The 15,269-nt window shown below is 32.7% G+C and overlaps 2 protein-coding genes across 2 annotated transcripts; both read right to left on the bottom strand.

The window, feature by feature from the left end:
- On the bottom strand, window positions 1–4,001 carry LOC108484713 (tRNA (guanine(37)-N1)-methyltransferase 1). Its single transcript, XM_053029959.1, has 11 exons — window positions 3,712–4,001; window positions 3,538–3,635; window positions 3,322–3,426; window positions 3,158–3,219; window positions 2,818–2,916; window positions 1,834–2,359; window positions 1,652–1,774; window positions 1,328–1,468; window positions 868–974; window positions 489–563; window positions 1–339 (listed from the first exon to the last, which is right to left on the bottom strand). Exons 1-11 carry the CDS (start codon window positions 3,804–3,806, stop codon window positions 250–252), a joined length of 1,521 nt encoding a protein of 506 aa, XP_052885919.1. The 5' UTR covers window positions 3,807–4,001; the 3' UTR covers window positions 1–249.
- Window positions 4,002–7,787: 3,786 nt separating this feature from the next.
- On the bottom strand, window positions 7,788–14,222 carry LOC108484623 (uncharacterized). Its single transcript, XM_017788477.2, has 15 exons — window positions 13,676–14,222; window positions 13,338–13,415; window positions 13,179–13,228; window positions 13,038–13,091; window positions 12,503–12,555; window positions 11,720–11,792; window positions 11,288–11,349; window positions 11,072–11,140; window positions 10,635–10,740; window positions 10,450–10,520; window positions 9,889–9,989; window positions 9,129–9,224; window positions 8,967–9,034; window positions 8,668–8,713; window positions 7,788–8,011 (listed from the first exon to the last, which is right to left on the bottom strand). Exons 1-15 carry the CDS (start codon window positions 13,883–13,885, stop codon window positions 7,931–7,933), a joined length of 1,218 nt encoding a protein of 405 aa, XP_017643966.1. The 5' UTR covers window positions 13,886–14,222; the 3' UTR covers window positions 7,788–7,930.
- Between the last annotated feature and the right edge of the window lie 1,047 nt (window positions 14,223–15,269).

The raw sequence follows: 15,269 nt of genomic DNA, 5'->3' as shown, positions 1-15,269 counted from the left end.
TTTGATTCATGCAAATGGCATCTAACAATGATATTTGTCTGAATCTTTAACATCCATAAACCTTTTGTTTATCCCTATGCTGCAACCTGTTTTGTTTGGGGGAAAATGGTGAAATTTTCATGAAAGAGTTTTCTCCCCTAGTGGTAAAGCTAAAGCTAATACTAATATTTCATTTTTGCATGCCTTCTTACAAGTTACAACAAGAGTTGAAGAGCTAGAAGAAAATTGGATACTTTTTGAGATCATAACTCATAATCCATCTGTATTATGACAGGTCGAGTTAGCAACGTCTTCAATAAAGCATGCTTCTGGCAGCCTAAAGCTTAAGCAAAACATTGCCTGCATCACCATCAAGTATATGGTTCAATAAACACCATCCCAAATACGAGCAAACTCCTCCTCTACCCTTGATGACAACGAGGGCTTTGTTGGGAAGAGACGTGGATTATATAAAATACAACAGATAAAAAAGACTTGGTAGTTTGTACCTTGTTAGGAGCGACGTCCCTAACCTTATGAAACATCGGGTCTTTTATTTTGGCATTTAAGGCAGACTCTGCCTCCTGTCAAAGATTTGAGAAATCAAATGCGGTTAAACAGCATAAATAAAACAATGAATGATTAACGATAAGTTTTCACATCCTATGGACCTTGCCAAATGACTTGGATTCAAAGTGGCTTATGTAAAGGTCAAGATAATGGTGGGAGAGAATGTCATTGATGTGGCAGACTGAAAACCAACAACACGTAGTAGGTAAAAGAATGAAATGACCCAAGACTTCTAAATCCAAAAACTTGGCCAGAAAACCTATGAAGCTATTGAAACAAGTTATTAAAGAAATATAAATAACTGCAAAGCAGACTTACTGATATTATAAATTCTTGAGTTTCATTTGCTCGTATGAAGCAATAGCAGTGAACCAATGGAAGAGGCCCTCTCCAGTTCTTCCTTGAGATAATAGCTCTGAAAGCATCTGGGGATAAAAATATATATAACTTCTTTGACTAAATCTTCAAGCAGAGGACAGAAGGATATCATGCAGCAAAAATGATAAGCCAGTAGAATGTATGAAAAGGACAAGTAATATACACCCAATAATAGCAAAAAAAATAAATATTCAAGAAAATAGAGCATTAACGATTACATTCCTAGACAATAGAGTTGAGGTACCATAAAATCAACACATCTGTCCACCCGATCAGCCAAAGTAAAGTAATATAATAGGGAATGCTTGATCAGTGGTCTGAAGAACATGTGCAGACACACATGAAGACATAATTGCACATATATTGATACACAAGTATCACACTAGAACGGAATATGTACCTAAAAATTGTAAAGCAGAAGCAGGAAGATTCATAATCACATGATCAACATGTTCCCAGGGCTTAGCTTGCAGAATAGAGCCTTTCATCCTCTTATGTGCATTTCCTTTTTTCTTAGTACCACTGTGGGCATTTCCACTCTCTGCAATATCAGGGCAAAAAATCTCTCTTTTAATTCTAAGAAGAGAGTGAAAACTAACTTCCTATGTTGCTATTCAAGCTTTCACAGGTTGGTGATATTAAAAAAAAAAAAAAAAAACCAAATAAGTGATTACTGCAAGTTCTTCAGTTATAACCTAATGCCTGATTTGCATTCCTGTCATACCTTCTGTGAAACAATCTGGAGGTCTTTTACCTGCAACTACAGAACCATCTATGGTCCTAGTAGAATTTCGCACATCCTCTGCTTCGCTTTTGACATCATTACCAGCTACTGCTTTCTCCCTAACTGAAAAAGGAAGGAATATTCAGATGAAGTTATGCATGCATAAAAGAATAACACGGTACCACCAAGCTCAGTGCCTTCTGCTTTTGCATCATCAATGGCTTTTGTGCTGCACGTGTCATGAGCTTTGACCATGGAATTATCAGATTCTAAATCAATTGCACAAATGGGTTCCGCCATCAAATGGGAAATGAATTTCCTAGCATCCATATTGTATGCAACAACACAAGCATCAACCTTATTGATTTTGGCATTGATCTTCAAATAGTGAACGCTGTCTGGATTTAAATCATTTGCATACACTAAGCATCCTTTCTGTGCTGCTGGAATAGCAAATGGTCCAATACCAGCAAACATGTCACAAATTGTCTCCCCTGGACGGAACTGGGACACAAGCCGTATGTGTTCATGTTCCAATCTTGAATTCCAATAAACCAAGCTGTAATCTAGCTTGAATGTTGCCCCATATTGCTTCACTTCGGTAGCCATATCACTTTCCCCTGCCAAAATTTCAAATTTTGGCACTCGAAACTCATTTGTAATCGTTCCAACTTTATTGACTACTGTTTTAATTCTTGGGTAATTTTTCTGCCAAGGGATAAAGTTTCCAGCAATCAGTACCAGAAAAGGACAACTAGAAGCAAAGCAATAATAACAACCATAATACAACAGTAACTAAATGTTAAAAAACTATGGAGAATAAGAAGACAGCTTTATACGGAGAGCACAAAGATAAGATAAAAATAAAAGAACAGGGAAACAGATCCCAGTAGTATTAAACTATTAATATTAATTCAGGAATCTCTGCAGACAGAAGGTTTGAACTACTAGCAAGGGAAACTTTTAGATTTACGTGCCACAAAAGATAGTTTTAACAGGTAGGAAGCAAAGTGAAGGGCTAGAATGAAATGATGAAAATGATAAAGGAAATCAAAAGCAAATAATGGGTCCAAGCCCAACATTAAAGTAAGCTATAACACCTTATTTTCTGGCAATCACAGTGAAGAATGATGAAATGCTCGGGTCAGAGACAAATGAAAACTCACATCGTAAATGACTTTTGCAATCACATCTTTGAAAGGAAGTAATTCATCATGTATATTCAGATGGGCTACATGACCTGCAGAGTTCAGACGAAATGCTAGCTGTCAATGGTAGTGAACCATGTTATCTGGATTTATCATTTTCCATCAAATAACCGTGCTGGACATATATTCGGACATGAGTACCGCCATATGATCAACCAATTATATGAAAGAACTAACAAAAAATAATTAAGCATACCCACATTGGATAAATACCGTATCTGGCATTCACCCCTGAGTTCGGGTAACATAGGTATTGAGAGCAAGAAGAAAGAAATGCAGGGTTAATTAAAAACTTAACTATTGTTTCGAAAGATGAAGGTACCTCCACCCCAAGTGGCAGAATTTGCTTCAATATATGATCTACAAATTCATAAAACACCCTTTAAACTCAAGATTAAAACTGAACATATATATAAAAATCAAATGAAATGGATTTTAATTAAACAGAAGAAGGCAACTAACCAGCAGTCCAGTAGGAATATCCGAGTGTCAGTGAATATGGAACAACTTCAATCTCACATAATGTCTTGAGTTCATCAAGTTTTTGGCTCGGAATATCAGATAAATCTGTTCTATTCCAAAAATAAATTCTTTTTAGTTAGGAAAAAAAGCTATATATATATATATATATATATATATATATATATATAAACGATATTACATTGACATGTTTCTTACCGGGATTTTGAACTTTCTCAGACAAAATCATGTAACGGGTCTTCTCACTTGTGGGATCTTCAGTTATAGGTTTAACACGAGGCTTGTCCAGCAAGTATCTACAATGTCAAATATTTAAGCTTAAAAAACAACTGAAATTAAGAATTAAACAAACCAAAAAACAATTAGGCATACCCATTGAGCAAACGAGTGGCGGTTTTGCAGAGTTCGCGAGGGATTCGAAGTGCTAACAATTTGAAATTCACATCGAACTTGCTTTCATCCAACATCGTTTGAATTGGAAGTTTATTGATTTTGAACTCCAATGAATAACCAAATTGAAATAATTGATGTTAATTCCAAAAAGAAAAAGAAAAAGAGAGTAAGGTTGATCAACTTTGGTGTTTATAACTACTATTTTTTTCAGTTGAGCGTTTTAGGGTTTATGGTTTGCGTGCATGGAAGTTGACGAAAGTGATTCAAATGACGTCGTTTTAGTTGAACAAAGTGGAACGGGCTTAATTTGTTGAGTTGGGCTTGGAGAAGAAATTGGGCCTTATTTAATCAATCTATTAGTCTCTTAATATTCTTTTAACTCTCTATATTTATGATTTTCTTAATATGAAATGAATGGAAAAAATAGTTTTATTTTTTTTAACATTAATCTCATTATAAGTTTTTATCATATCTGTTCTTTTTAATATAATGCTTAGAACTATCTATAGCCTCTCCCTAACCCTTAAATAGGAGGATAATGCGTTTTAGCGTACTCGAACCCGCACATTTCTGCAATGGCAATAATATCGATAACAATCGAGTTTAGACTCAATCGGTAAAATAGTATTATTTTTATTGGTCTCATTCATGAAATTATAAATATTTTTATAAATAATTAATTAATAGAAAAATATAAGAAATAATGAAATGTGAATAATTGTTTTATGGTTTCAAAACATAGTTCTAAGTAAGAGTGGATTAATGATTTTAAATAATTTTATTTAAAAAAATCAAATCACTAACTGTAATTTTAATTTTATGTAATCACATAATATCAGATTTTATTATTCCCATAATGTAGGTATACAGAAATATTTTATATTAAAATATATTCATAATAATATTTCAACAAATAGTTAAGTAGTTGACTGATATGGATATTATTGTTAATGTAGGCGTACATTGAAATGTATTATCCTCTTATTTATAGGGTAATTATAAAAATCACTCAACTTAAAAATAATGTATGTGAATAATCCGTTTTCTATAGTTTTTGCCGTTGCCGCCAGACACATCGGCAATACTAACCCCCCGTCAGCCAATGATTACATTAAAAAAACAATTTTTAAATTCCTAACCTGTTTTCTATAATTCTTTTAGCCTATGACTATTGTCTGATTCTAAAACAAAAAGCAGGATCCAATAATAAATTTATTAGCGGGGGAGCATTTATTTTGCTCAAAACAATAGTGCCATTGAATCAAACACATTTAAAAAAAAAGTATAATAGTTTTTATTTTCGTCCAACTCTATAAAAAAAATTATTTTAGTTATTTATTTAATTTTTTTTGTTTCTTTTAGTCCTTAAACTTGTATTATTTTTCAAATCGCTCCAAAATGAATGGAAAAGTTAACTTTGTTAACTTCGACTGACGTGGTATACATCCATGTGTATGCCATAGTAACAATTAGTTAGTTTTAAAATTTTTAAAATATTTTTATATTTTACATATTTTATAATAAATTTAATTTAAAAAATATTTTTTAAAATTTTAAAATATTAAAAATTAATTAATTGTTGAGGTAACATGCACATGGCTATCCATGCGAATGCCATGTCTACAAAGTTAATAAATGTTAAATTTTTTATTCATTTTGAGGTGATTTGACAGACAATACAAATTCAAGGGCTAAAAGAGACGAAAGATTAAATAGAGAGTTAAAAAGAATTTTTTTTTGTAAAGTTGGAGAGCTAAATAAGTCATTATGCCAAAAAAAAGAAAAGAAAGGAAAACTACATCAAGGTCACTGAACTATTAGTAAGTGTATATTTTGATAATTCAACTTTAAAAGGTAACAAAATAGTTATTAAACCATTTGAAAGTTTTCATTTAAGTCAATGGGTTGTTAAGTTTTTTTGTTTAAAAAAAAATCAAATCGACAAGCTCCAAGTGACGATTCGATGATCAATATGGTGAAATGATATCCATCTATAAGTAGAAGAAAATATCTCATATCCAAGCTGATCTAACGGTTAGAGTCAAAGATTGGAGGAGAAGAAAGTTGTTCGGATTTTACTTCGTAGATTCATTATATTTAAAGTTATTTATTGAAAAAGCTAAACCATAGAAGAAGAAGGAATAAGAGCTTTTGATGAGTGTCAATGGTCCATATGAGACAATTTTAACAAGTTATTGATTTAAATGAAAATTTTCAAAAATTAATAGTTATTTTATAATTTTTAAAATTTAATGATGAAAATCATAAATTTATTAATAGTGTAATGATATTGGGATAATTTTCTAAAAATATACAAACAGGAGATAGGAGCCACCGTTGCTTTTACAAAGTCAAAATGTATAGTATTTTGATTTTAAAAAATTAAATAAAATCAAATTTAAATCCAACGGTCAGAAATAATTCGGTTTCCTTAAAAAAAAGAAAATTAAGTAATTTTTATTTAATATTTTTAACATGTTTTGATTTATTTTAAACATAAAATATTTATTTATTTTTACTATAGATAATCATAATTTCTAAAGTTATAAATAAAAATTGATCTCAATTCAATGCTCTTAAATATTGGAATTTAATAAAATTAAAGTAAAATCAAACACAACATTTCAACTCAAATAGATTTTAGTATGCTTACCAAGGGCCCCACATCTAGCAAAGTCGCGAAGGGAAAACCAGGTGCACCTTAAGTCACGAAGCAAGGGGCCTGGACGCCTGGTACGGCCAGTTCTTTCTAAAATTAAATTTTTTTATAATTTATAAAATTTTAAATTAATAATGATATAAAGTACATTTTAATCCATAAAAATGATAAAAATTTAATTTAATTTTTTAAAATTTTAAAAATATAAATTATTAAAATAATAAAATTATATTTTTACTATCATAAAATATATAATTTAACTTAACTCCCCCTAAATTTTTTCTAACTTCCACGATCTATAAAAAAAACCTTCAATTCTCGTCTCTATTCCTCACGTCGGCAACATTTTTTTCAATTTTTTTTGTTATTAATTCTTCACTGTTGAGTATCTATGTCACAAAGTGAAAATGGATTGATTCTCTAAACTGAACAAAATATAAATTTTACTATGTTTGAGAATAAGAATGCGATTAAAGAAAGAATAAAGACAGAAAATTTTGTACCACATTATGTTGATACTTCTTGTTATTAAATATCTGAGTAAAGTTTCAATTCGGTCCTTTTAGGTTTTGATTCTTACGAAGTAAAGCTCATTAAATCGAATTAGGATTCTTAATTCAACCAACATATTTGCATTTGTCTTCTTTCATTTAGATGTGACTGTGTAGTAAAAGGAGGGGCTTGATATTTTACTACGGTACAACTTGTTGTATGCACGTTCACTGGTACGTAGTATATTTTACATGTCTTTCGTCCGTCATTCAATAAGTTTATTTTGTTAATTATATATGTTATATTTGTGTCAGCCGGCCAGCCTTATCCAATAAAAGACGGTACACTTTTATTAGATTTTCATATTATCGGCCGCCGCCGCCCGCCGTTTGCTTTATTGGAAATTTTAGGCTGATTATGTACCAGAATACATTACGTCTCACCTCATCTTCCGAGGGGTGGGGCCCTGATATGCATTCCATTTTCATTTACACTACCAACGTATAATATAAAGTAGTATTTGCTTTCCGCGCAAAAAAATCAGCAGTCATGTTTAAATTATTTCATATTTTTTATACAAAACTCTTTTTAACACTTTTGTTTTATTAAATAAGAGGATAAACGCACTTTTTAACTTTTTAAATTTTGTATTGATAGTAATATCAAAACAAATTAAGTTAAAATTTAATCAGCTTATATTTTTATTTCTACACTGTACATATACGTTCTCAATTCTGCTATGAAGTGTATGAAGCAATTCTTCATTTTTCATTATAAAATAGGCCATTAAAAAGAATGATTATAACCATTTGTCTTTGTTTCTATATCCACTTGATTTTCATGATCATAGAAGATTGGTTGACCTATATATATATATATCAAAATCAAATTGCACCCAAGCAGCTATAAATTTGTCTGCTTCCTTATGAAAATAACATGAAGTTTACAGAGCAATATTATTGATTATTGTATTTTATAGTGTACCTATAGCGTTAAAGGATAAAATGAAGATTAAAGTTGGTAAAAGAGGAAAATATTTACAGTTCTTTATGTTTTCTTGTGGTAATATTTGTCAAGTAGCGTCTCTGAATACTCTCCAAAAGTAAGACTGTCATTTGATGGTATCAGCTGAAACCATTGCACGAAAAAACTTCAGCATTAACTAGACCCCTTACACATTAATAATAATACTAGCATTTTTCTATATTGATTCTAAAGAAAGGTTTAGAATCTAGGGATGCAATCAAACCAAATAGAAGCTGTAAAAATTTTGAGCTCGATTGATAAATATCAAACTGTTAAGAGTTTGCTCGATTAGGTTTTTACCTAAAAAACAAAGAGCTCAATTCCTATACTCAAACCTCAATTATTTATGCTTTACTTTGAGCTCAAATTTAGATTCTTAAATGCTAATTAAAGCTACAAAAAACAAAAAGCTCAATTAGGCTCGGAACATACTCAAGTCAAAATATCATGGTACTTGAATTGAATTCAGCTCACTCAATAACTCGGGCTATTCAAGATCAACTAGACAATGACCAATTGGATTCAATTTTTTTTTTTTTTTAAGTTGAACCCGAATAGCTTGCAAGCATAGGTATCTAATTTACACCTCTGTTTTAGATGACTGATCAAAGTTCAATGTTCTAGTTAAGATCATAGTTATATGTCATGCAAATAATTCTCAAAGTTAAAGCTGACTTTTAGAACTAAGTTTCTTCAAATCCAATAACCAGTGCAGTTGAATTTCACTTTCAAAAATAGTAGAATTATAGAGAACATACCTCTTTATGAATATAAAAGTCCTCAGAAAATTTGAGTTTTTCATCCCTACAATTAAAAAGAAAATTGAGCTTTTAATCCCTAGAATTTAAGGAAAAAAATCATTAAATGGAACTGATTTCCCTAGCCAAATGCTAATAACTCATTTCTACACAGCAGAGAATGGCATATGAAAACATAACCAACTGCTAAGCTGAAAATACAGAATCACATCATCTTAGCTCATTGTTCTATTATTAAAACTAATCCCAAATATGTCAAGTCAATAAACATGGTATTACACTATCGACGATTAACATACCAATCAGGTTGCATAAATAATGCAAATGTTGATCGACCAACACCAGAAGCCTCCTTTCCTTTTGGTGCCTAAGAGAGTCCATGAATAAATTATAGAGGAAGGACAGGATAAATGTAAAATGGAAACAGAACATTGATCTCTTCCAAGAGAGAGAAAAAGTACCCGAACACAATGAGGTGTTGCACAAAGATATCCTTGAGAAAGAATTTCAGTGGTTTCACCAATTTGGTATGCTATTTCATTTTCTCCAAAAGTAGCCTATCGTATAAAAACCAAAGTTAACAGAATAAATATATCTTCTGATAAAATCATGGCAATAGTAGGTAATAGAAGGTTAACATTTTGGCTGTTGGTTGAAATAATTGGTTAAAACTACACTATTGCTTCCGCAAGCCTTTTCTGGTTTCTCCAGTTACAAGCCCAACACAGACTAGGGAATATTTAAGATTTCACAAAATATAGAAAAGTTAAAATGTACAGCACCAATTTCTAGCTTACTTAACATTTTTCAAAGCCATTCTGTATTCCATCCATAACCAAACTTTGTTTATTTGATAGAGAAATTATTAAAAATAAAAAGTCTCTTTCTTGACAGTAATATAAATTTGTGGTGCTCTCCAAAATCAGTAATTTATATTATCAGTAATAATCAATTTTATGCTACTCCGCATTACCAATAGTATATATTACCATTTGCAAGCATTTGTTTGTTTAATATCCCATTAATTGAAGTATCTACCAATATTTTTTCTCAAAGATCATCATACTTGAGGAGATTAACACATCAGGTAATATGAAGCCTTTTTTTAGTTATGAAAGGCTACAAGCTCTAGACAAGGAATTATGATGTAAGCAAGTCAATTTGAATGATCATGTAATGCAATTATTGATAAGTAAAAGTTCTGTGACCAAGAATGTATACTTTGACAATTTCACCACTCCGTGTTCTTATATAAAGGCCAGCAGCACTATCAGGACAAGATATTTCTACATCGTTCCTCTTAAACATGGCGCATGTCAGACCTACAAATTAAATTGAAGCAGAAATCAAGGATAAACATAAAACTCACGACTATCATATCAATCTTTTTGCAAGACTACAAAAAGAAGTGGACAAAAAATAATGTCGAAACTCAAAAGAGTTAACATCTAGTTCAAAACCCACATAAGTTTCTTAATGCCTGAAATAGGCTTACCCTCATTTTCAATATATGAAATGGATCAGTTCATTGCACCTATATTGGGCGGATTAGTCTTGACACCCCTTGAAAGCAAATATAATATACTTCCTAAATTATTAGCAAGAAAGATAGACGGACCAAGATAGATGACGATATGTTAATGCTGTTAAACTGGCATAAAGGGATTAGCGAGGTCTTCATTAATAAAACCTTCTTATTGTTATAAGGCAACATGTTATGAACGAGGTAGCTGATAAGCTCAAGGGAGAAAAATAATAAGATTTAGACGAAAGAATTATCACCTGTCAAGGAGCCGTGGTCAGTATGCCATCCACACCAAGATGACATGGAGTCACTATTTTCTTCATGATTACTGCATGTAACATCATATTTTACTTGATACATTCTAGAAGCTAGAGAAAGTAGGTTAACTGTTCAACTATGGAAACAAAAGATACGTATCCAAAAGCAACTGGGGAAAAAAAACCTCAGTTGTGCAGGAAAATAATAAAGCAAACGTCCCTTATGACAACGAGAGCGAAGAAGTATTTGCTCAAGACCTTCATCCTTTTGCATTTTCATCCCCCTAGATACTGACCGTATTATGATAAGTGAGAAAGATGGTAAACAAAAAGACTTTGTTCTTTGTTCAAGATAAATTTAACAGGTTATATAATCAAGAACTACATATAAAGGACTAGGCTCAATCAAGCTCATACATCATGGTGTAGGGTCAGATCTATGTATATGAAATTCAAAAGATTGAAACCTGGCACCCTTTGGATTTTCAAAGGCATAATCTCAACTATTAAAAGACTATGGTGTTCAGGCGCTGAAGCTGGTATGTATAACTTAGGTCTAGAAAAGCAACTATCTAGTTTCATATTATCTGCATTTAAAAAGTGGAATTGAAGGGGAATTTACCATATTGATCGCAGTGATATGCCACCATCAACCCAACATCAAAGATCAGCTTTCCCAGAGCTTTGAAAGCTACAGAGCAGAGGCAAATCAACATTCAAAGAAACCTATGTCAGAGAAATATAAGCTGCCAATTTCCTCACAGCAATTCATCAACTTACTAAAAGATCATCACATTTTTAAATTCCATTATTTTTCTAAGCAGAAAAGTGGACATACCCACTTCAAGTTCTGGCAAAGCAGCCTGAGGCCAAATATTTGCTCCACAATATGATGGATATCTACAAGGCAGAGCAAGGGTGATCATTGAGAAATTGAACATAAGCACAATCACCTATGGTATACCCACATAATGCAAATGTTTTGAAATATAAGAGCCTGCAGACATTATAATAAGGGAACTGGTCTCTGAGATAAATGAAGAGAATACTACATAAGTACAATGCAAATATGGTACTCATTAATGTTCCTTTTATCTATGGTACCTATTGATGCAAATATATCACAAATGGAAGAGTCTAAGTATTATGTAATATAACCTACACATTAAGTAAAAGAAAATGGAACTGTTCTCTGAGCCAATCTAAGACGATGCTACATAGGAAAATTGCAAATATGGTACTCATCAATGCTGCATTCTTCCACATTTACCTCTGAATCAAGTATGCGTCATTGGTAGGCACATCAATTAGGGGATTTGCATAGAACGAACTTTTCAGAAGATCTGCATGGCATTAAAGAGAAAAATGTTCAACTCATTGAAAGGAAAAAAAAATAGACAACCCAACAAGAAAAAGAAACACAATTTGAGCATAAGATATATATATATATATATCTCAAAATCAATTATATTGGAAATAGACATTTTCAAGGAAATTCACACCATTTCAAGTACAGAAAAAAAAGCACTCGGATCTAAAATTCTGCAACAAGTACAGTCCATTTAAGTCTCTTAATTTTGTTTCAGATCTGAAATCAAACTAATTGAAAGGGCCTTTCTCCTCTAAATGTAATTTAGAGTTGAACATATCTCTAGCAAAATTTTACTCGATCCTTCCTCATTCCAGCAAAACAATATCTCTGAAACAAGAACCTTTTCTCTGCCTGTAATTTAGGAGCACGATTTCACTATTATAGAAAGCAGAGTGAAAATAGTCTCCCCTGCCATAAATGTTGGGATTTGAGGAAGAAAAATAAAACACACTTTCCCACAAACAAACAAGACATTTACACAAGGTTGAAGTTTATAAGCAGTTAATATGTTTTAGCGTTGAGTTAAACTAGTATGCCAGTGAGGTCTACTTTATATCAGCTATTTGGTTCTTTTTTGTTCTAGTATTACATACAAATGCAAGGAAAAACAATAAAACTGCAAGCTATTGACTCATATTTAAACATACTGAGTTGTAAAACTCAAAGTGTGCAACTATTTACCAGGTTTCCCAGATTCAAGCTGCTCTTTCCCATGACTCCATCCAAAATTGTACCTACAGGTAAAAGACAGTTATGAACAACATGGCACAAAGCCAAGAGTATCCAACATTATGCGTTGAAACTCTATTTAAGAACAATAGTCATATGCATTGTTAAGAAATAAATTTCGCAGAGGAACAATACTGTTAAGAGTGATAAATGTAATTAGATTATTAAGATTGCGTTACAATTTTGATATAATAAAAAAGAGAGAACCATACAATTTCCTTGCTTGACTCCTTCCTAAATTGGTGAGAATCTTCTATATAGGCTGGCACTCTTATATATACTAACACAACAATTCATAATATCAACAAATTAACCCTTTGGAAATTTTCCTATGGATGTAGACCACCACAGTCAAACAACGTAGTCCTTTGTGTTATTATTATGTTACCTTCACTCTTAATCTTTTCTTCTAACATGATATCATAGCTTCTTTCCTTTTAAGAATCACGATAAAAACATAATAGGAAAAAGAAAAACAAAATATTACCTACTCTGAGGATCCTCAAGTTCCTTCTTGACATCTTCAGGCAGGGCAGCTAATCTGTTAAGAAGGAAATTTATAAAATATTTTTCAAATTTCTTCGATAATTTATCATGAGAAAAGTTTGTTTTGAAACTCATACCATACCTCGATGAAAGGCGTAGAAGATTTCGACGCAGTGAGGGAAACTCTGGAACCTGTAACAAACTAACAATGAATACGTAGTGAAGGAATAACAGTAAAGGAAAATCAACTCATAAACAAACTAATTTCTAAAAGAAAAAAAGAAAAGAAAGATAAACATACATCAGTAATTGATAGAATTCCAAGTCCATTCGGTCCAAACCCTTCTTCAATTTTCAACGACAGATCAGCATCCTTGTCCTGTTTCAATACATTTCCATAAACGAGACGGAAAATAACAATACTACTAATAATACTAAAATCTGAAGCATGCAGATACGTATAGGCAAAATCCAAGAACTTCTAAAATAACACGTCATTAACTCGGTTTGGTTGCCAAGAAACTGCAGGAAAATTCAAGGAAACTAAGAATTTTAGAGCACATGATCACGGTCAATTCTGGTCAGAGATCCAACACAAACGAGTCAACTCGGAGAAGGCATATGTGATTAGGAACTGACCTTGAGTTCGTAATAAGTTATAGTAACTGTACGGAGAGTTGGCAAAGGAGTTTCGGAAGAGCAAGACATGCTTTGAGACGTAATCCGGCAGGAAAGATTTCGATTGGGTGGTGGCGGAGAGGGAGGAGAAGCGGCGGAAACGTTGAGGAATTGATTGCGAAATAGGAGGGAGTTGTAATGAAGAAGCGATTTATATTGAAGGGAAGGCATTGAAGGCAAAGCAAACGAAAATTGGAAACAGGACGGAAGAGAATAAAAATCTTAAAATAAGGATTTCGAGTGCCGTTTTGATTTGATACCTGATACTTGACAATTTTTTACTTTTTTTTTTTATTTGACTATTAATCTTAAAAAGCGCAAATAGAGCTGGCAAAACAAATGTTTGGGTGGGCTCTGATCGGATTCCCTGATTGTTTTAAGTTGAGTTTGGATGAGCTTGGTTTACTTCAGTTATTTTGAATATATATATTTTTGGATTTGAAAGGTATTTGGGAATGCCTCTTTTCCATTCGAGGGTCAAGAAGGAAACGTTATAGTGTATTATTGACAAGGTTCATAATAAGCTTAATAATTGAGTTGCCCAGGCACGTAGCTCTTACGCAATCTGCGTTAGTTTTTATACCAAATTCCTTTATGAAAACTTCCTCCATATTACTGAGTACTTGTCTACAAAATGAGAAGATAGAGTGAAATTTTGTTTGGGGCTCTACATTGGAGCGTCGGAAATTACCTCTCATCATATGAGAGCAAGTGTGAATGCCTACTGGAAATGGGGGTTTAGGTCTTAAGTCTTTACGCTTTTGGAATAAATCCTTTCTCCTTATACTCAAATACCAAATTGTTTCTCAACAGTTGAAAATTTGGGTGCGTGTCCTTTGAGGGTAATACGAAGTGTGGGAAGATCGTCCGAAAATAAATCTTGCGCGAGATGCTCTCATGTTTGGAGAGCTTTGTCTAAGGTGTGGAATGATGTTCCTAATGGTGTTTTTTGGTGCATTGGTGATGGTTAGATAGTCAAGTTTTGGAGTGACAATTGGATCCCGAAAGTTGGCCCTTGTTTACACGTGGTTCAAAGTATGGAGTCAATCATTGAGGGTAAGGTGAAGGATATGGTTGATTCTAACGACAACCCGGCTTGGAACTTATCAACTCATTTTCTTTCCCAAGAAACGCTTTCTCATATTGCTAGCTCTTATCTTCACAGGTTATCTACGGGACATGATTGCTGTGGTTAGCGCTGGTCACAGACTGGCAAGTTTTCAATTTCTGATACTTACAACAATTTCGCTTCAGCTACATGGAATCCTAAGGATCAAGCTTGATCACTTATCTGGAAGCTTAAAGGTCCTCATAGGGTTCAGAACTTCCTGTGGCTAGTTCTTAATAATCGGTTATTAACAAATGAGGAGAGGGTTAGGCGAGGATTGGCTGACAACCCCTCTTGTTCCTTGTGTGGTGCTTTGACCGAGACTTGCATTCTTATCATAAGGGATTGCTCCATCGCTAAGGCAGTTTGGATTAATCTTATTCCCCATGATGCTCATTCTTTTTCTTTTTCTTTTTTCAATCAGGATCTTCGATCCTGGTTGGTCTC

Source organism: Gossypium arboreum, chromosome 6, assembly GCF_025698485.1.
Source record: "Gossypium arboreum isolate Shixiya-1 chromosome 6, ASM2569848v2, whole genome shotgun sequence".
NCBI classification, from domain to species: domain Eukaryota; kingdom Viridiplantae; phylum Streptophyta; class Magnoliopsida; order Malvales; family Malvaceae; genus Gossypium; species Gossypium arboreum.
Note: the sequence above shows the minus strand (reverse complement) of the source record. Positions and strands in the feature narration are given on the sequence as shown.